General features: G+C 41.8%; 1 protein-coding gene across 8 annotated transcripts in view; it reads left to right on the plus strand.

Annotated features, from left to right (window-relative positions):
• USP54 (ubiquitin specific peptidase 54) overlaps positions 1-22,107 on the plus strand; it is a 163,195-nt gene that overhangs the window by 133,480 nt on the left and 7,608 nt on the right. For 6 of the 8 annotated variants that reach the window (XM_056530669.1, XM_056530672.1, XM_056530673.1 and 3 more), the window contains 4 exons: positions 1,202-2,613; positions 2,955-3,073; positions 13,508-13,648; positions 21,432-21,618. In XM_056530669.1, coding sequence (XP_056386644.1) covers positions 1,202-2,613; positions 2,955-3,073; positions 13,508-13,648; positions 21,432-21,618 — 1,859 coding nt within the window. Of the gene's footprint in view, positions 1-1,201; positions 2,614-2,954; positions 3,074-13,507; positions 13,649-21,431; positions 21,619-22,107 lie in introns of those variants that run through there. The other 2 variants (XM_056530676.1, XM_056530678.1) reach the window with 2 other exon arrangements.

Genomic DNA, 22,107 nt, shown 5'->3' on the forward strand with positions numbered 1-22,107 from the left:
ATTATACACCCAGAGTATTTTATTTTATTTTTGAGATATAGTCTTCCTTTGAGTGTAAACATCTTGGTTGGACAGAATAGCAGGTGCTACTTTTCATCCAAAGATAGATCTCTGTACATTAAATAAACCATCTCTTTAGCAGTGTTCAATATCTTTACAAGTACTGATATAAATTCATGTGTGATCAATGATTATTTATTGCTACAAGAGACCAGAAGCCTTCCAAGCTAATACATTGATGAAGTTCATATTTGTTCTTCTGCATTAATTCCATTGCGACTTAGTCATTTTACTGTTATTTGCATTTGTTTATTTGTAAGTGCTTAACTGATTTTTACATTTGTGACTTGTCATGTTCTATTTGGATTTTTCATTCCAATCTATGTTTTTCCAGTCTGAAATATTAAATATATATATATATATATATTTTGCGGGAAGTTTAGCGCTTTCTACGAACTATGAAAGTTTTTTTTTTTTTTTTTTTTTATTTTTTTTTAACACCTACCCAAAGGGAATCTGACAAGGTTCACCTGCACTAAACTGAATATGCAGGGTTTTAGTGTGGGTGAACCTGATTAATACAAGATCTAACATATATCCATGGTTCAGTTCCCCAAATATCTATAGCATTGCTAATATGTTACTTTTCTTCTGTGTGCAATGGAGGTGGGAGCTGGCATTCTGAGCATCCTTTCCTACATCCCCTCTGCTCAGATATGCCCATCTAAAGAGCGGTCACATAAGCATAGTCTCTAATGTCATGAAGATGTGAGACTTAAGAGTCTTATCAATATTTACAAGGAAGGAGGGCATATGGAAGCAGAGGGGACAGAGATAGGGATGTCTGAATGCCAGCTCAGCCAGCTAGCATATTAGCAATGCTATTGCGATTTCAGGAATCATACCATAGGTATATGTGCGTTATACCTTATTTTAATCAGGTTGACCTGCACTACAACCCTGCATATTCGGTTTAGTGAGGGTGAACCATCTGTCAGATTCCCTTTAAACTGCAGATACATAAAATGAGGAGTTAATGTGATAGGCACACATACATCTTGTATGCTTGATGTGCATATACCACCAAGGTATCAGTTGTCTGTAATATATATATATATATATTTTTTTTTTATAATTAACCTTGATTCTCTTTTGATTCATTTTCAAATAATATGGCAAATAATATCTCGCCTCCTTGCAGTGACCAGGCTATCACGGACAAAGTTTCAGTGAACCATCAGGTAATGGCAGAGAGAACCACAAAGGAGGACTTCACATCCACTCCATTACCACATCTGTTTGCTTCTAGCCATGAGTTGCTTCCATCGTCCGCTGAGTCTTCCAGCTTCTCAGCTACTGAACACTGCCCATGTAGCAAAACCTTTTTTAACTACCGTGCTTCTTCAGGTCCTAATTCCCCAGAGAGTGCCTCAACTCATGCACCAAGCATGGTTGATAACATTTTAAGAGTGGATAGTAGTAGCCCAGACATACAACTTAAAAGCCAAAAAAGTGATCAAGCTGCTGATGGAAGAAGCCCTAATAGTGGTAAGGTGACTGAGGAACAGGAAGCTAAAGATGGTCTTCTACCTTTGCGGAAGATGAAACTCAATGGAATTAAATCTGGTTCTTTACCATCATTGTTATTTCCCTGGGCACGTCGAGCACACGCTCAGTCTCCAGATAAAAACATCCAACCTACCTACTGTAACAAATCTGTTAGTACAGAAATTCATACAAGTGAAGATAAGGTTGGTTCTTGCGTTGTTCCACCAGTCTCTCCAACTGTTACAAATAGTTTTAATGTTCATCCAGCTAATATCTCCACAAAACCAAACAGCCAGGACAACTTACTAGATAAACAATGTGAATTGAATATCTTTGAAACTAGCAAAGTTGAAGCGCCGAAAAGTAAGGGGTTGGTGCGCTCACTCGCAGAACAGTTCCAGAGGCTACAAGGTGGCTCACCAAAGAGAAGCAGTTTTGGTGTGAATTTTACTGGAATAGACAGCTCTGAAGAGAAGTCTTCAACAGTGGGACATATTCAGGATTCTTTAAACCTTTTGGGAACAGAATCTGGTCCGCAGCCTCTAGTGATGCAAGAAAATAAATCTGTCAGTACGGATCAAGCAAGTACTTCTCCAGATTCTGAGGATGGGTCATGTAATGTTAATAGAGCGAATATAAACCATCTAAACAGCCATAGTGCAGTGTCTTTTAAGGAAGTACTACCAGGAGACATGGCTGACAGTGTTAATCATGGCAAGTTTTATTACAAAGCTGAGAAAAAGGTGAAATTTGGTAGCACTGTGCATTTGCCAGCCTCTGTGCCCATGAACCAGTGGGTTGATAGTGTCAGCAGATATTATAATGCCCAAGTGGATGACAGTGATGTGGAATACGATGCTCCTCCAAGTTTCTCCTCCAATCGAAAGTCTGTAAGGTATGGCTTATCAAAGAGCTCAATTGATCTCCGTCAGGAGTGGAAGCAGGATTTTGAGCATGATGTTTCAGAGTTGAATACCTTATATAACAGCAGTCTTCAGACTTGTCCAGGCAGCAGGACTTTGCAGTGGAGATCTGAGAACTCAAGACAGACATTCGGAAAACCATGTAAGTGTTAATGTCTATTAAGAAGTTTGTGTTTAATCTGTGACATTACATTAGACAATTGCATGTTTCACCAATGTTTAGTTGTTTGAATGTGACATAAATCATTATGTGGCTAAATAAAGTAAAATTGTATGATGCTAAATTTTATGCATTGTCTGGCCGCCACCACACAAGTGTTGCAACTATTGGAAGAATGGTTACAGAACAAAGTTAAAATTTAGTCAGCAAAGAAAACATTAGTACTTTTTTTGTTTGAGCAATATGTATAAAAAAATATGCTAAATATACATAATCATAACCAGTTTGCTTCATTAATGTTCTTTATTTTTTTTGCTAAAAAGTTTTAGACAACACATCTACAAGAAAAATGCAGCATTCTGCAGGTAGAGGTCTGTCAAGAACACCAACAGCTGAGATAGAGCGCAATCTCTGTGGAACCACACATTCACCTGTGTCTAAGGTATGTTTGTTAACTGGATGGTGGGAACCATACTTAGCAAAAGCTTTTCCAAATGATATTGACACTGTCACAGAGACATGTCAAAAGTTTTAATCAGTAAGGGGTCTCAGTGCTGACCCCCACCAATCATTTGAACAAGTGGTTCTATACTGCAATCTCAATCCAGTTGCACTAGATGGGGAGTGAAGCGCATAACCATGCTCTTCTCTCAGCTCATTTTATTGATTGATTGGAGGTCTCAAAACTTTAAACATGTCTGAGACTTGTCAAAAGTTTTTGCAAATGACAGGGACACTTTTTTTTTATTCCTTAATATTAGTTTTACGTTTGAAACCAAATGTGAGCATTTCTAAACATATTTTTATTTAAGCTTTTAGAAGGCAGTTTTAAGGATCATTTGATTGTTGTAGTCAAACTAAATGCAAACTTCACTTCAATGGCGCAAAGCAGCAATTTGACTGCATTATGTGAATGTCCATTCTGAGTTTTTCACTGATTATGAATTGCATAAAGATAAAATGAAATTACTTCTGGGTTCCATCGATTGATTGCGTTTTGCAGTAGTCTAAAGTTATCCTGTTGTTGGCTGCTAAGAAGGTTTAAAGGGGTATTCCAGGCCAAAACTTTTTTTATATATATCAACTGGCTCCGGAAAGTTAAACAGATTTGTAAATTACTTCTATTAAAAAATCTTAATCCTTCCAATAGTTATTAGCTTCTGAAGTTGAGTTGTTGTTTTCTGTCTAACTGCTCTCTGATGACTTACGTCCCGGGAGCTGTGCAGTTCCTATGGGGATATTCTCCCATCATGCACAGCTCCCGGGACGTGACATCATCATTGAGCAGTTAGACAGAAAACTTCAGAAGCTAATAACTATTGGAAGGCTTAAGATTTTTTAATAGAAGTAATTTACAAATCTGTTTAACTTTCCGGAGCCAGTTGATGTATATAAAAAAAGGTTTTGCCTGGAATACCCCTTTAAGGAAGTTGTTTTCATGCAGCTACTTTAACTGATGGAAAGTATATCAGAGAAGTGAAGTGTGGTAGTTGTCCAATTCCTTTCCTTTGTCTCCCTCCAGATTACACTTTACAGTGTTCCTTAGAAATTTGTGCAAATCTAAAGCAATCAATGCACATCAGATAATTGTCAGCCTATGTATGCTTGGTTATTTCTATAACTGGTGTAACAAAACAATGAACAGTTTTTAATTTATTACTGTATACCATGCACAATTATCTGTATTAGTCTAAGAAATGATATGTATTGCAGTTTGTTTTTCATACACTCCTTACTTTTTTCCATACATTTCTATATTAAGTAGTATAGAAAAAACATGTCCCTCTATATACTGTTCAAAACTGTTTCTTCTTGCACTTTGCTTAAAATACTAACCTTCATTCCATGATTGATGTAGATGACCGTGATACAAGTTGGCAGTTAAAAGATGTCCTCATAAAATAATACATTCACACGTACATAATCTGCTGTGGAATTTCCACTGCGAAAAATCGGGCTCAGATTTTGTTGCGAACCATGAACTACAATGAGTCTGCAGAAAATCTGCTGAGGATTATGTACATATGAACATACCCTTTGAGTGTAACACAATATATTTTTGTCACCTAATGAAGTATGGCATACATTTCCACTGAAATCAATAGGTTGTAGAATCCACATGAAAGAAAACTGTGTGAAGATGCTCTTTTACCATTATTTACCGGCTTCAGATCCCACCCCCCCCCCCACACACACACACCTTTATTGCTTATTTGTCACACTTAAGGATTTCTGATTTCTAATCAAAGAAGTAATGTTACAAAGTAAGTATCCTAAAAGTCAAACAGCTGCTGGTTGTGTGTTAAAGGGGTGGAAAACCTTTTTTTTTTTTTTTTTTTTTTTTTTTTTAAATATCAACTGGTGCCAGAAAGTTAAACAGATTTGTAAATTACTTCAATTAAAAAATCTTAATCCTTCCAGTAGTAATTAGTGGCTGTATTCTACAGAGGAAATGCTTTTCTTTTTGGATCTCACTTCTGTCACGACCACAGTGCTCTCTGCTGACACCTCTGTCCATTTTAGGAACTGTCCAGAGCAGGAGAGAATCCCCATACAGGGATTTGGAATTCCTATCGCCCTATCGCAGCGGTGCTCAGATGGAGCAGGCTCCCGACTCCTGCCCGCTAGATACTCTGCAGCCCCCCCGGCTGTGGAAACTTGCGTCCTCCGAATGCAGAGCAGGGGGAAGGGAGATGAGAAGCTGTGTACGTCCTATCTCCCTTGCTCTGCCTTCTTTCTGCCATGCAGACCTGCGTCCTCTGCCTTCGCTCCACACAGCTCTAGCTTCGGAGAGCTGAGTGGAGGAGCGGACGCAAGTCTGCACGGGGCGCAAGTTTCCACCTCACACCGCCGCTAATAGCCAGCATGCGGCGCTCAGCAGTCTGTATGGAACGGGCACCGGACTCCTGCTTGCTCCATACTCTGCAGCCCCCGGCTGTTTTCAGTAGCCGGGGGCCACTGCTAATAGCCAAGGCTGGCTATTAACCCTTTAGATTGCCGCTGTCAAAGCTGACAGCGGCATCTAAAGGGACGTGTATGCTCCCAGGATGGCTAGTGGGGTGGATGGCCCCCCACAGAGTGATCGCAGGGGGGCGATCCACTATAGAGGTAGCCGGAGGGCTTACCTCTGTTCCCTGCTGTCCCGTGGCTCTGTCATTGATAGTCTGGCTGGACTAGGCTCTATCAATGTATCACAGAGCACACAGATCAATGAGGTAAATAGAACTCGATTCATCTGTATGAGGAATCTAATGATTCCTCCTAAAAGTCTAATAAAGTGTAAATAAAAAAAATAAAAAGTTTTAATAAAAGTTTAAAAGACACACATTAACCCCTTTGATGTTAAAAGTTCAAATCACCCCCTTTTCCTATATAAAAACATGCAAACATAATAAAAATATACATATTTGGTATTGTTTCATGCCTAAATGTACGACCTATTAAAATATAACATTATGTATCCCGTACGGTAAATGTACAAAAAATACCAAACCACAGAATTGCAATTTTTATAATATCCCCAGAAAAAAAGTTAAAAAGCGATTAAGTCAGATCAATACCAAAATGGTACCGATACAAAAAACAGATTATGGGGCAAAAAATTAGTCCTCATACAGCCTTGTATGCGGAGGGAAAAAAAAGCTACAGGGGTAGTTCAGAATTTTAAAAAAATTTGTAAAACATGACGTAAACTATAGAAATCTGGTATTGCTGTAATCAGGCGGCCTAAAGTATGAAACTAACATGTTGGCTCAACCACAAGGTAAATGGTTTAGAAAAGAAAAACCACCAAATCTGCAAAATTATCTTTTACTATTTCAATTTCACTTCACCTAATATATTTTTTTTGGTCCAGAGAATATGTTATTTCAAAATTAAAAAGGTATCATTATAGTAGGTAGTTATGGCTATTATAGGGCGAGGAGAAAAAAAATCAAAGCGTAGAAGCAAATATTGGCCCGGACAAGTGGATCGTCATGAGGGACAAGTAGATTTTGCTCCATTTTAGTCCCGTGGACAAGTCGTTTTTTTAAATAAAATTTCTACACCCCTGCCCATAGCAAACATGTGCTGCTCTGGACAGTTCCAAAAATGGACAGCAGAGGTCATCAGAGAGCACTGTGCTTGTGACAGAAGAGAAATCCAAAAAGAAAAGCATTTCCTCCGTAGTATAGAGATCCTAAAAAGTATTGGAAGGATTAAGATTTTTTTAATAGAAGAAATTTATAGATCTGTTTAACCCCTTAACCTCTCCAGGACGCAGGGCGTATGGATGCATTCCGAGTCCTTAAGGACGCAGGGCGTTTCCATACTCCCGTGGGAATTCCAGTCCCCACCGCTAGCCGGTTGGGGACCGGAGCCGGATGCCTGCTGAAATCGTTCAGCAGGCATCGCGGCATATCGCCCAGGGGGGGTAATATTGCCCAGGGGGGACAATTCAGCCCAGCGATCTTCGGCAGATTCCGGGTCAATCGGGTCTCCAGTGGAATTACTGGCTGATCAGGGCCGTCTCTGACGGCCCCGTACAGTCATAGCCAGCAGGGGTGAGGTGGCACTGGTGTTACCTCACGATCGCCCTGATTCGTAGGCCGGTTTACCAGCCGACCAATCAGGGCACCTGCTGCTGTTGTCACTCCCGCAACCCGCTCTGCCCCTCTTCAGGAGAGCATGATCGGGTGCGGGACGTGGACCCCGGCAGCTGGGGACCCCGATCCCCGGCATCCCTGTTGGGATCAGGGCCCCAGGAGCAGCGGCGGCGACGAGGGACTGACCTGTGTGCCGGAGCAGCAGTTGGAGTTGAGTCACAGCCTCCTGCTGTTGCTTAGCAACAGCTCCCAGCATGCAAAAAGGGCATGCTGGGAGCTGTAGTTATGCAACAGCAGGAGGCAGACCACCACAACTCCCAGCATTCCCTTATGAGCATGCTGGGACTTATAGTTTGCAACAGCTGGAGGCACATTTTTTCTATGGAAAAGTGTACCTTCAGCTGTTGTATAACTACAACTCCCAGCTTGCACAAACAGCTAAAGTGCATGCTGGGAGTTGTAGTGGTGCATCTGCATGTTGCATAACTACAACTCCCAGCTTGCACGAACAGCTAAAGTGCATGCTGGGAGTTGTAGTGGTGCATAACTACAACTCCCAGCATGCCCGTTGGCTGTCGGTGACTGCTGAGAGTTGTAGTTTTGCAACAGCTGAAGGCACACTGGTTGTGAAACTCAAGAGTTTTTTTTTTACCTAACTCAGTGTTTAATGACCGGTGTGCCTCCAGCTGTTGCAAACTACAACTCCCAGCATGCACCATACGGAGGTTTACAGTAAGTATCCGGCTGCAAGTGTCAGCGCCAGCGAGAAACTACTGTGAACCCCTGCCCGTGCGACTGTACCCTAAAAACACTACACTAACATAAAATAAAAAGTAAAAAACACTACATAAACACATACCCCTACACAGCCCCCCTCCCTCCCCAATAAAAATGAAAAACGTCTGGTATGCCACGGTTTCCAAAACGGAGCCTCCAGCTGTTGCAAAACAACTACTACCAGACAGCCACTGACTGTCCAGGCATGCTGGGAGTTTTACAACAGCTGGAGGCACCCTGTTTGGGAATCACTGGCGTAGAATACCCCTATGTCCACCCCTATACAAGTCCCTAATTTAGGCCTCAAATGCGCATGCGCTCTCACTTTGGAGCCCTGTCGTATTTCAAGGCAACAGTTTAGGGTCACATATGGGGTATCGCCGTACTCGGGAGAAATTGTGTTACAATTTTTGGGGGGTATTTTCTGCTTTTACCCTTTTTTAAAATGTACATTTTTGGGGAAAACAAGCATTTTAGGTAAAAAAAAAAATTTCGTGAAACACCTGTGGGGTATAAAGGTTCACTTAACCCCTTGTTACGATCCACGAGGGGTCTAGTTTCCAAAGTAGTATGCCTTATGTTTTTTTTGTTTTTTTTTGCTGTCCTGGCACCATAGGGGCTTCCTAAATGCGGCATGCCCCCAGAGCAAAATTTGCTTCCAAAAAGCCAAATGTGACTACTCCTCTTCTGAGACCTGTAGTGCGCCAGCATAGCACTTTTCACCCCCATATGAGGTGTTTTCTGAATCGGGAGAAATTAGGCTTCAAATTTTGGGGGCTATTTTCTGCTATTACCCTTTTTAAAAATGTAAAATTTTTGGGAAAACAAGCATTTTAGGTAAAAAAAATTTTACATAAATTTTTTTTTTTTTTTTTACATTTGCAAAAGTCATGAAACACCTGTGGGGTATTAAGGCTCACTTTATCCCATGTTATATTCCCTGAGGGGTCTATTTTCCAAAATGGTATGCCATGTGTTTTTTTTTGTTTGTTTTTTTTTTGCTGTTTTGACACCCTAGGGGCTTCCTTAAGGGGACATGCCCCCCAAAAACCATTTCAAAAAAATGTTCTCTCCAAAATCCCCTTGTCGCTCCTTCCCTTCTGAGCCCTCTACTGCGCCCGCCGAACACTTTACATAGACATATGAGGTATGTGCTTCCTCGAGAGAAATTGGGCTACAAATGCAAGAAAAAATTTTCTCCTTTTACCACTTGCAAAAATTTGGTCTACAAGAACATGAGTGTAAAAAATGAAGATTTTTAATTTTCTCCTTCACTTTGCTGCTATTCCTGTGAAACACCTAAAGGGTTAAAACACTGACTGAATGTCATTTTGAATACTTTTTTTATAATGGGGTAATTTATGGGGTATTTCTAATATGAAGACCCTTCAAATCCACTTCAAAACTGAACTGGTCCCTGAAAAATAGCTCAATGGCGCTCCTTCTCTTCTTAGCATTGTAGTTCGCCCACTTTACATCCACATATGGGGTCTTTCCATACTCCGAAGAAATGGGGTTACAAATTTTGGGAGGCATTTTCTCAAAACTGAACTGGTCCCTGAAAAATTCCGATTTTGAAAATTTTGTGAAAAATTGGAAAATTGCTGCTGAACTTTGAAGCCCTCTGGTGTCTTCCAAAAGTAAAAACTCATAAATTTTATGATGCAAACATAAAGTGGACATATTGTATATGTGAACAAAAAAAATGTATTTTGAATATCCATTTTCCTTACAAGCAGAGAGCTTCAAAGTTAAAAAAATGCAAAATTTTCATTTTTTTCATAAAATTTTTGGATTTTTTCACCAAGAAAGGATGCAAGTTACCATAAAATTTTACCACTATGTTAAAGTAGAATATGTCACGAAAAACCATCTCGGAATCAGAATAAGTAAAAGCATTCCAGAGTTATTAATGTTTAAAGTGACAGTGGTCAGAATTGCAAAAAACGGCCGAGTCCTTAAGGTGAAAAAGGGCCAAGTCCTTAAGGGGTTAAGGACGCAGGGCGTATCCATACACCCCCATTTCCGAGTCCTTAAGAACTCAGGGCTTATGGGTACGCCCTGCTTTCTTCCGGCCCCTGCCACTCACCGGGCAGGGACCGGACCGGGATGCCTGCTGATATCATTCAGCAGGCATCCTGGCATATCGCCCAGGGGGGTCCTGAGGTGTCTCCATATCGGCGATTGCCGCAAATCGCTGGTCAATTTAGACTGGCGATTCCACGTCAATCGGGTCTCTGGATCCGGAAAAAAAAGGGTGAATGGGGCTGTCCGAGAAAGCCCCATTCACCCTTACCCAACAGGAGTGAGGTGGCACGGGTGCCACCTCACGATCACGTGATTGATCGGTCGGAACGACCAATCACGACCCTGCTGGGCGGTAATCAGGACGGTGATCATGGCGACGATCGGGGCCGGCGGGGTCTCCTACCTTTCCCTGGTCCGGCGGGGGTCCCCTCTGGTGCAGTGGCGGCGACAGGAGCTGCAAGATTGGTGGCAGCAGCGGTGGCGGTCCCGGCGGCAGGATACAGCAGGAGGTGAGGCCTGTTCACCTCCTGCTGTTGCTTAGCAACAACTCTCAGCATGCAAAGCCTAGGGGCATTTTAGGAGTTGTAGCAGTGTGCCTCCAGTTGTTTCAAAACTACAACTCCCAGCATGCTCTTTGGTAGTCTGTGCATGCTGGGGGGTGTAGTTATGCAACAGCTGGAGGCACATTTTTTTCTATGAAAAAGTGTGCATCCAGCTGTTGCACAACTACAACTCCCAACATGCACAGACTACCAAAGGGCATGCCAGGAGTTGTAGCAGTGTGCCTCCAGCTGTTGCAAAACTACAACTCTCAGCATGCCCTTCGGCTGTCAATGCATGCTGATTATTGCAGTTTTGCAACAGCTGAAGACACATTGTTTGCGAAACAGAGTTTGTTACCTAAATCAGTGTTTTCCAACCAGTGTGTCTCCAGCTGTTGCAACAATACAACTCCCAGCATGCACTGAGAGACTGTACATGCTAGACTGTACATGCTAGTTAAGTAACAAACTCTGTGTTTTGCAACCAATGTGCCTCCAGCTGTTGCATAACTACAACTCCCAGCATGTATGGTCAGTGCATGCTGGGAGTTGTGGTTTTGCAACAGCTGAAGGTCCCCCCCATGTGAATGTACAGGGTACATTCACACGGTCGAGTTTACAGCTAGTTTTCTGCTGCAGGTTTGAGATGCGGCAAATTTTGTGCTGCTGCTCAAACTCCCAGCGAGAAACTCACTGTAAACCCGCCCATGTGAATGTACCCTAAAAACACTACACTACACTACACCTACACAAAATAAAATGTAAAACACTACATGTACACATACCCCTACACAGTCTTCCCCCCCTCCCCCCCTCCCATAAAAAAAAAAGTCTTGTACGGCACAGTTTCCAAAATGGAGCCTCCAGCTGTTTAAAAACAACAACTCCCTGTATTGCTGGACAGCCACTGACTGTCCAGGCATGCTTGGAGTTTTGCAACAGCTGGAGACACCCCATTTGGGAAACAATGCCGTGTAGGGTATTTTTGTGGCGGATTCAAATCCCCAATTTAGGCCTCAATGTGCATGGCACTCTCTGGCTTTGGAGCCCTGTTGTATTTCAAGGAAACAGTTTAGGGCCACATATGGGATATCTCCGTACTTGGGAGAAATTGCGTTACAAATTTTGGGAGGCTTTTTCTCCTTTTACCCCTTATGAAAAGGTAAAGTTGGGGTCTACACCAGTATGTTAGTGTAAAAAAATTACATTTACTATAAATTTTCACAAGCGGTAAAAGGAGATAAAGACCCCCAAAATTTGTAACTGAATTTCTCCTGACTACAGAACTACCCCATATGTGGGCGTAAAATGATCTGCGGATGCACAACAAGACTCAGGAGTGAGAGCGCACCATGTACATTTGAGGTCTAAATAGGTGGTTTGCACAGGGGTGGCTGATTTTACAGCGGTTCTGACATAAACACAAAACAATAAATACCCAGATGTGATCCCATTTTGGAAATTACACCCCTCACGGAACATAACAAGGGGTATAGTGAGCCTTAACTAAACTACGATGCTCAGAAGAGAAGGAGCGCCATTGGGCTTTTGGAGAGAGAATGTGTCCGAAATTGAAGGCCATGTGTGTTTAAAAATAGTGCCAGAACACAGTGGACCCCCCCCCACATGTGACCCCATTTTGGAAACTACACCCCTCACGTAATGTAATATGGTGCAGTGAGCATTTATGCCCCACAGGTGTCTGACAGATTTTTGGAACAGTGGTCCGTGAAAATGAGAAATTAAATTTTTCATTTGCACAGCTCACTTTTCCAAAGATCTGTCAAACGCCAGTGGGGTGTAAATGTTCACTTGCTCCTCTTATTAAATTCTGTGAGGGGTGTAGTTTCCAAAATGTGGTCACATGTGGGAATTTCCACTGTTCTGGCACCACGGGGGGCTTTGTAAATGCACATGGCCTCCCACTTCTATTCCAACCAAATTCTCTCTCCAAAAGCTCAATGGCGCTCCTTCTCTTCTTAGCATTGTAGTTCGCCCACTTTACATCCACATATGGGGTCTTTCCATACTACGAAGAAATGTGGTTACAAATTTTGGGAGGCATTTTCTCAAAACTGAACTGGTCCCTGAAAAATTCCGATTTTGAAAATTTTGGGAAAAATTGGAAAATTGCTGCTGAACTTTGAAGCCCTCTGGTGTCTTCCAAAAGTAAAAACATGTCAACTTTATGATGCAAACATAAAGTAGACATATTGTATATGTGAATCAATATATAATTTATTTGGGATATCCATTTTCCTTACAAGCAGAGAGTTTCAAAGTTAAAAAAATGCAAAATTTTCTACATTTTCATGAAATTTTGGGATTTTTCACCAAGAAAGGATGCAAGTACCACTATGTTAAAATAGAATATGTCACGAAAAAACTCTCTCTGAATCAGAATAATCGGTAAAAGCATCTCAGAGTTATTAATGCATAAAGTGGCAGTGATCAGAATTGCAAAAAAGGCTCAGTCCTTAAGGAGTTAACTTTCTGGCACCAGTTGATTTAAAAAAAAAAAGATTTTGCCTGTCACTTATAAAACTTTTGACGTGTTCCTACAGACATGCCAAAAGCAGGGAGAGAATTGCGCAGTTGAGTGCTTCTCTCCTCTCTCTCTTGTTTTCAGTAAGTGTAGGGAAGAAAGCGGATTCCAGACACCCCTGACATAAATTTGATTTCCCTAATGGAATGCACATAAGGTATTTCTGTATGACCAAGGACAAAAACAAATCAGATTGCTTCTTTAATTTCTAAAAAGGTATTTGATAAATAAAAGAAGCCATCTGATTGGTTACTGTGGACAGCTGATCAACTTTTCCTCTGCACAGGTTTTCATAAATCTCCCCATGGTACTTTACTTAGATGGCTAGAAAAGAGTGGCAGGTGTAATTTTTGCTATATTTTCTGAGCAATCCTGCCATACTGTGTGTGCACCTGCAGGTCACTCATGGCAGGGACCAGAGCAGGAAGTCAGATGAAGACAATCTGTACAGTGCAGAGAATTTCCGACGGCTGGCAAGGAGCCTCAGTGGGACTGTCATCTCTAGCAGAGAAGAGACTCTGGTCTCTTCTCACAGTTTTGTAAGTAGTAACAATTGATTGACTTGTTTGAAAACATTGAATTAGGCACAGTATTTTACAGATCACTATGCATAAACAGCTATTGAAATATGGTGCAGTGTAAAATTCATGGCTGGATCAAATGCAGTGGTTCTCAACCTTTTTCATGATTGTACCCCCAAAGGGTGAAGGTATGTCAGCGGGTACCCCTTGCTCGTAAGTTCACGTGAAATGAACTCGCGAGGGGTACCCATGAACAAAAGAGGTCATAAAAGTACTTCATTTCATAATGGCATGTGCTTACCTTTCCAAGGTAATACTAATGCGATACTTAATCCCCTTTTGCCATTATCCCACCCCCCCTCCATCTTAATCCCCTTGTGCCGCCATTGCTCCTTCCCTCTGATCCCCTTTTGCCATTATCCTCCCCCCCCCCCCCCCCGTATCTTAATCCCCTTGTGCCATTTCACCCCCACCCCCCCTTGATCCCCCTGGGCCAATTTATGAGATACATCCAATTGCACTCTCCCATACTGTGGTTTAACATGCTAACCAGGCCTGTGTCTATCTTGTTTGGTGGGAGTCGTGGGGCCGCACTGTCGGGTGACATCCTTCTGCGCTGTGCCGGCACCTCCCCGCAACGTCAGGGACATCAGACGTCAGCCCCGGCAGCCACTGCAGCTCACGCAAAGTACAATATAGGGAGCTACCGCAGCGACTGCCGCGTCCAATCCCCGCTATGCGCTAACAAATACTGGCCAATGCATGGCCGGTATTTGTCAGCGAATTGCCGTACCCTCATAACCCTTGGCTTACCCCTAGGGGTACACGTACCCCTGGTTGAGAATCCCTGATCTAATGGCAGTACTAACTTCTTTGCTTATTTTACCACTAGTCACCTATTTTATCTGCATTCCTTTTTGCTCAATTTAAACTATTTTCTTGTGCCATTTTTCTACTTTCAGTTGTATTTTTAGACATTTGCTGCCAATAATCCTATATAACCAACTCAAAATGTTTTATTTTATTCCATAAAAATATCAGTTGATTATTGGCGGGGAATATCTTCAACACTAGGGCCTAATGGGGGGGGGGGGGGGGGTAGATTTATCAAAACCTGTCCAGAGGAAAAAGTTCTGAATTGCCCATATTCATTTTCCTTTGACCAGGTTTTGATAAATCACCCCCTCATCATGTCCCTAAGGCCTCCATTTTGTCAGAAGATATATCATAATAACATAACTCAATTATAAATTATGAATAATTTATTGTGATCAACAAAAATATAAAAAATATTATGGATGTTATCAATTTAACTTAATCACATAGAAAACCAATGTATCTTACCGAGAGTAGGCATAGTACTTCTGGAAAAAGGAAAAATGGATGCCTGGGCTCCATGGAAATGCCTATTGTCATAACCAGTCATCAGAGAAGAGAGAACTATGGGAAAACATTTTGCCCCTGACTTTACCCCCCTTTATTGCTCTGCCCCTTCAGGTAGCTTCTAGGAACTTCTGTGAGGAATCTTGGGATGTCTCTGTGATGGAATCCCTTATGACATGACAAATAATCATTAATTCACTATAAGTGGTATATAGATATAAATGCCATGTGACTATTATGGCCACTATAATTTCCTGTTTAATCAGTACACATCCTTGTCTTTTTAACACCAATACAATAATCATGGATTACTTTCTCAGCCATCTCAAATAGATGACTTGAGATGGACAAATAGAACAGATACAACCCATTGTTATCTATACACCTGTATCCAGACCAGGAATAGTCACTTAGTATGCCTATTGTCTAATGTTTGTCTTTCAATCCACCTTCTGTTTAACTCCACACATTCCACACATTATGGCCATGTTTTGACTTTTTCTATAGTGGAATTAAACTGAATCAGTTTGATTCAAGCTGGAAGCAATACACCATATTGTACCTCATATCACAATTTAGATTTTATTGGTACAAAATAGCATGACATTATCAAAGTTTAAAGGTAATCTGTCAGCTCTAGATCATGCTCAGTGCTGAAGTGTCAAGGAGGCAGTTCCTCGTCACAGTATGCACACCTCCTTCCTCCCCACTCCTCTGTGGCTTGACTGATTTACAGATAGGGTGGGACTCCTAGCTCTAAGTGTATGTTAATCACTCAAGGAAGAGAGGGATTGGGGTGGAAATAGGCCTGCGGCTAGGTACTGCCTCCTGGACATTCAAGCTCTGAGCATGAGCTAGAGCTTTCAGATTCCCAATTTACAAAGAAAAAATTGAATGGGAGCTCTACATAAGACAGAATCCTAAACCGAGGAGGCTGTGCATTACCCTATGTGCCCAGGACAAAAGAGCAAAAATGTGGATTAAAAATAGTCCTGCTAGGTTAAGGATATGAAAATGGAAGAAAAGAAAGAAAAGACCAGGGGAAATATGTCCAATAGATTAAATTACAATTTATTTAATATATACTAAGATGTCTTCTGCAGGGTCCTTGCATCAGACATATGTTAAAAATAAAGTAATAAAGAAGGTGTGCGAAAAATGATAATGATAATATGCAGACTTGTTAAAATTGCTTGCAGAAATTAATTCCCCATTTGGCATACAGTCTTACTTGGAGGGCTTAGACTCTCCACTTGATATTAGTGTATTGTACTGATACAATAATAGGATGATGATTTTCTCCGCACTATGATGTTATACAGTGATATGGCGTTAATCCAATGTATTGGCTCAGGCGGCGCCATGCCGTGTTAGAAACTGAAAGTAAAGTTAGTGGGTGCCGGCATGTGCGCTCTGCAGCGCTGCAGTACCCCTATTTCCGTCCCACTCTACCCTGACTGCGCAGAGCTATGTGCAGTCGTGTCTTTGAGTGGGATGGGGATTAGTTAAACATGCCAGGCAGGTGCGCTATGCAGCGCTGGAGTCCCCCTGATGCTCTCCCACTTTACTCTGGCGGCACAGGAATAATGTGCACATAATACAACATTATCCATGTGCCGCCAGGGTAAAATGGGAGAGCATCAAGGGGACTCCAGCTCCGCATAGCGCACCTGCCTGGCACGTTTACCTAATCCCCATCCCACTCAAAGACACAACTGCACAGAAATAGGGGTACTGCAGCGCTGCTGAGCACACATGCCGGCACCCACTAACTTTACTTTTGGTTTCTAACAAGGCACGGCGCCCCTCGAGCCATCACATTGGATTAACGCCGTATCACTGTATAACATCATAGTATCAGTACAATACACTAATATCAAGTGGAGAGTCTCTAAGTCCTCCCAGTAAGACTGTATGCCAAATGGGGAATTAATTTCTGCAAGCAATTTTAACAAGTCTGCATATTATCATTATCCTTTTAGCACACCTTTTTTATTACTTTATTTTTATACTAAGAGGACCCTGCAGAACACCTCTTAGTATATTTTAAATAAATTGGAATTTAATCTATTGGACATATTTCCCCTTGTCTTTTCTTCCTTTTCCTCCATTTTTCATTTATAGTTAACTGAGCAGGACTGTTTTTTAATCCAGGTTCCCAATTTATATCAAGATAACATACAAGCCTAATAATGAAAAACACAGAATCCCCAGAAGGAGAAGCAAACACATTATCTGTACATACAACAGTATATACACACCAAAATCCATTTAAAAGGTGTAGAGCGTCCATAATAAGAATGGGGCAGTATGGGAGTCTCCCTCTCAACACCTTCACACACATTTTGCCACCTTCGTCAGGATCTCCATTTGGTGGTTGTGTGGCTATAATGTTGGTATCACCTTATGTGGGTGGAGGGTTGGTGTATTATTAATAAGGAGTTCTTATGCTTTTATGAACCTTTTGATTATAAATTGATATTTTAAAATAAAATGTCTTTATTTTGAGTTGGGTATATAGTTTTTTTTGTATAAGAAATCTCTTCCTGGGTTATATGGTACTGCTAATGTGCAGACATATAGGTTGATATATTGTTGCCAAATTGTTTGCTAGTCATCATTGTGGATTGTGGCCATTACTTTATTACTATTATATTGTAACGCATTGTGGCAATTACATCTTGGCGTTTCGTGATTGTTACTACAGTGTGTCTGTGCTATAGAAGTGACAGGTATGTGTCTAAATAATTATGGGACTGGATCCCAGCAATGCACAGCCAAGACGCGCAGTGAATACTACCTTACAAGTTAAATACTTTATTACTGCATATTGAATGTAATGGTGCTGATTTTATTTTGATACAATAGGTGTTTTCCTATAGTTAAAACATATCCCCTATCCGTAGGAAAAGCCATCTCCAATGGTCCCATAGAATTTCAATGGAGCACTACTGCACATGCTCAAATGTTGCTTCATTCAACCTTGGGGACAAAGATGCTTTTTCATGATTAGTGGGACCCCCAACTTCAGACACTTAACCTCTTCAGGACACAGAGTGTATAGGTACGCACATGGGAATTTCGGTCCCCGCCTCTTGTCGGTCGGGGACCGGACTGGGATGCCTGCTGAAATCATTCAGCAGACATCCTGGCACATCACCAAGGTGGCAGGGGTGCCATCCCTCCTATCCCTGCTATTGGTCAGTCAGAAGCGACCGACCAATAGCAGATCGGGCGGGGGGTGTTTAAAGTTCAGTTTCCCCGCTCTGCCCACCCACGGTAGTAAGGGCAGAGTGGGGGAACCGTGATGAGAGCGGCGGAGGTCCCTTACCGGGCGGCAGGCAGCGATCCTCCAGCTTGCGCGGCGTGCGGCGATCCTGCTGCAGGAGGTGAGTAATTGCCTAGCAACATCTGCAGGGCCACAGTTTGGAGATCACTATGCAGTGGTCTCTAAACTGCAGCCCTCCAGATGTTGCAAAACTACAACTCCCAGCATGCCCAAACAGCTGTTTGCTGTTTGGGCATGCTGGGATTTTTAGTTTTGCAAGATTTTAGATGGGTACAGTTTGGAGATCACTGTGTAGTGGTCATTAAACTGTGGCCCTTTAGATGTTGCAAAACTACAAATCCCAGCATGCACACACAGCAGTTTGCTGTCTGGGAATGCTGGGATTTGTAGTTTTGCAACATCTGGAGGGCCACAGTTTTGAGATCACTGTGCGGTCAAAGTCTTGCAACACTACAATTCCCAGCATGCACGAGCAGCCAATAAAAATGAAAAACATATGGTACAGCAGTGTTTCCAAAACGGAGCCTCCAACTGTTGCAAAACAACAACTCCAGGCATGCTGGGAGTTTAGCAACAGCTGGAAACACCCTGTTTGGGAATCACTGGCGTAGAATATTTCTGATAGGGGAGCTAATTGTAATGCTTGTATCCGGTTCCACCCCTATGCAAATCCCTAATTTAGGCCTCAAATGCGCATGGCGCTCTCTCACTTCAGGGCCCTATCGTATTTCAAGTAAACAGTTTAGGGCCACATATATCCGGGTGAAATTGCTTTACAAATTTTGGGGAGCTTTTTCTCCTTTAACCCTATATGAGAAGGAGAAGTTGGGGTCCACACCAGCATATTAGTGTAAAAAAAAAAAATAATAATTTACACTAACATGCTGGTGTTGCCCCATACGTTTTATTTTCAAGAGGTTAAAGGAAAAATAGACTCCCAAAATTTGTAACGCAATTTCTCCTGAGTACGGAAATACCCCGTATGTTGACGTAAAATGCTCTGCATGCGCACAACATGGCTCCGGAGTGAGAGCGCACTATGTACATTTGAGGCCTAAATTGGTGATTTGCACAGGGGTGGCTGATTTTACAGCGGTTCTGACATAAACGCAAAAACATTAATACCCACGTGTGACCACATTTTGGAAACTATACCCCTCACGGAACATAACAAGAGTTAGGGTGAGTCTTAACACACCACAGGTGTTTGATGAATTTTCGTTAAAGTTGGATGGGAAAATGTAGAAAGACATTTTTGTTTCACAAAAATGCTGGTGTTACCCTAAATTTTTCATTTTCACAAGTGAAAATAGGAAAAAAGCCCCAAAAATTTGTAGCCCCATTTCTTCTGAGTATGGAAATACCCCATATGTGGATGTAAAGTGCTCTGCGGGCGCACTACAATACTCAGAAGAGAAGGAGTGCCATTGGGCTTTTAGAGAGAAAATTTGTCCGGAATTGAAGGCCACGTGTGTTTATGAAGCCCCCATTGTGCCAGAACAATGGAACCCCCCAAATTCGACCCCATTTTGGAAACCACACCCCTCACTTAATGTAATGAGGGGTACAGTGAGCATTTACACCCCACAGGTGTCTGACAGATTTTTGGAACAGTGGTCCATGAAAATGAAAAATGTAATTTTTCATTTACACAGCCCACTGTTCCAAAGATCTGTCAAATGCCAGTTGCGTGTAAATCCACGCACCCCTTATTAAAATCTGTGAGGGGTGTAGTTTCCAAAATGGGGTCACATGTGGGTGGAGATCCACTGTTCTGGCACCATGGGGGCTTTGTAAATGCACATGGCCCCTGACTTTCATTCCAAACAAATTCTCTCTCCAAAGGCTCAATGGCGCTCCTTCTCTTCTGAGCATTGTAGTGCGCCAGCAGAGCACTTGACATCCACACATGGGGTATTGCCATACACATAAGAAATGGGGTTACAAATTCTGGGGGCATTTTCTCCTATTACCCCTTGTAATAATGTAACATTTTGGGAAAAAACTGAACTTTATCGAAAAGTCATCAAACATCTGTGTTTTTTTTTTTTTTTTTTTGCGGTTCTGGCACCATAGGGGCTTCCTAAATGTGACATGTCCCCCAAAAGCCATTTCAGCTAAATTTGCTTTCCAAAAACCAAATGTGACTCCTCTTCTAAGCATTGTAGTGCACCAGCAGAGCACTTGACGTCTACACATGGGGTATTTCCTTAAATGGGCACTGTCAGATACTAAAACTTTTGTTATGTTGTAAAGTGCAAAACTAACTTTCATTAGAAAATTTTCAGTATTTCATACTGAAAAAGCCAGTCAAATAACCAACCCCCCAACCCCCCCCCCCCCACCCCCCGCGCCTGCTTGGACACATACTAGTCCTGCTGTGTCCATTCATTATCACCTATGTCATGGACACACTTCCTTGATTGACAGCTGTGAGCTCAGGGCTCACAGCTGGAGGAAAAATCCTCTCACTGTCAGCTCATGTCCTGCTACTGTCAGTGAGGATAAGCTGGGAGTTGTAGTTTTGCTAATGCTAGGGGAGATGTGAGCAGACAGCATACTGAGGGAGGGGGCAAAGACCTGCACAGTAAGGTCACGCCCCCTCCCTTTGAGAGGAATTCAGACTAGTGAGCTAAATTAAAAGTGTAATAAAAAAAAGATGCTAGACATGAAAATTTGACATACCTAGTCAGGATTAGGTACAGAGTGATATATTAAAAAAAAAAATTTAATTTGTTGGATCTGACTCGTACGCTTTAAGGTGAAAATTAGTTGCGTCCTTAAGGGGTTAATACCTATTCTGTCAATTTTGCTTTGTTTTTGACTTATTATACTCTCCATAATCACTTCTGCCTTTGCTACTCTGGACAGTTATTTTGTTACTTCTTAGTACTGAGTGTCTGACTATCATGGGTCATGTCTTCTGGCCTCTAAATTGTATTGCCCCTGCTTGTAAGACCGCTTTGTCATTGATTTGTGTGTTAATATTAGTTCTTGTTTGTGATGCTTGATGTTTAGCCACATGTTGTCCCAAGCAAGTATTTTGTTCTCTGACAAAATGTTATCCTGTTTCACATTAAGCATCTTGCTTATGGGTGTATTTATTTTTTCTGTTTCATTTGTTAAAAGGAGGCATCCAATGAGAGGAAACCGCTTGTGGACAGCAGTCATCGCTCTCACAGCTCCTCCCCCAACCCTTATACCCACAATCCTTCTGTCTTATCCTATGAACCCCAGCACTACCCAACCCAGATGCAGCACCCATCTCATGAGGTACTGGCGCCCAGCATGGTGGGTGAGGCACAGAGGCCACCAGGTAATTGCACACTACTCTCCTGCATGTTTTATTTATCTCGTGTATGTTCTTGTTATACTTCATTCGCTTTTCCCCTTATATCCTTTGTGCTGTCTTTAATTGGCTGTGTTTAGTTCTGCATTTTCTTATTTATTTTCCTGTATTCAATGAGAGGTATGCTTGGTTATTTAATGAGAACATATGCTTGAATAGTTCTTTAAAGAGTATGGTGCCCTACAATGTACAGGGTATGTATCCATTTGCAACCATTTCTTCTTTTTTGTTTTATTTTTTTGTTTTTTGTTTTTCTTTATTTGCTTAATTCTCCAGTGTTCTAGAATAAAGTTGAACAAACTTTGTAATCTGTCTTGATAGAATACATCCTTTGTGTGTATGTAATTATTAGCAAATCCTGTGTGGATGTGCTCCCTCTTCTATCAGTCCCCTACTTTAATTATATACATTTGGTTGGTAGCAGTAAGTAGGACACAGGTAGAAGAGCATTACTGC

Source organism: Hyla sarda, chromosome 7 (genome assembly GCF_029499605.1).
Source record: "Hyla sarda isolate aHylSar1 chromosome 7, aHylSar1.hap1, whole genome shotgun sequence".
NCBI lineage: Eukaryota > Metazoa > Chordata > Amphibia > Anura > Hylidae > Hyla > Hyla sarda.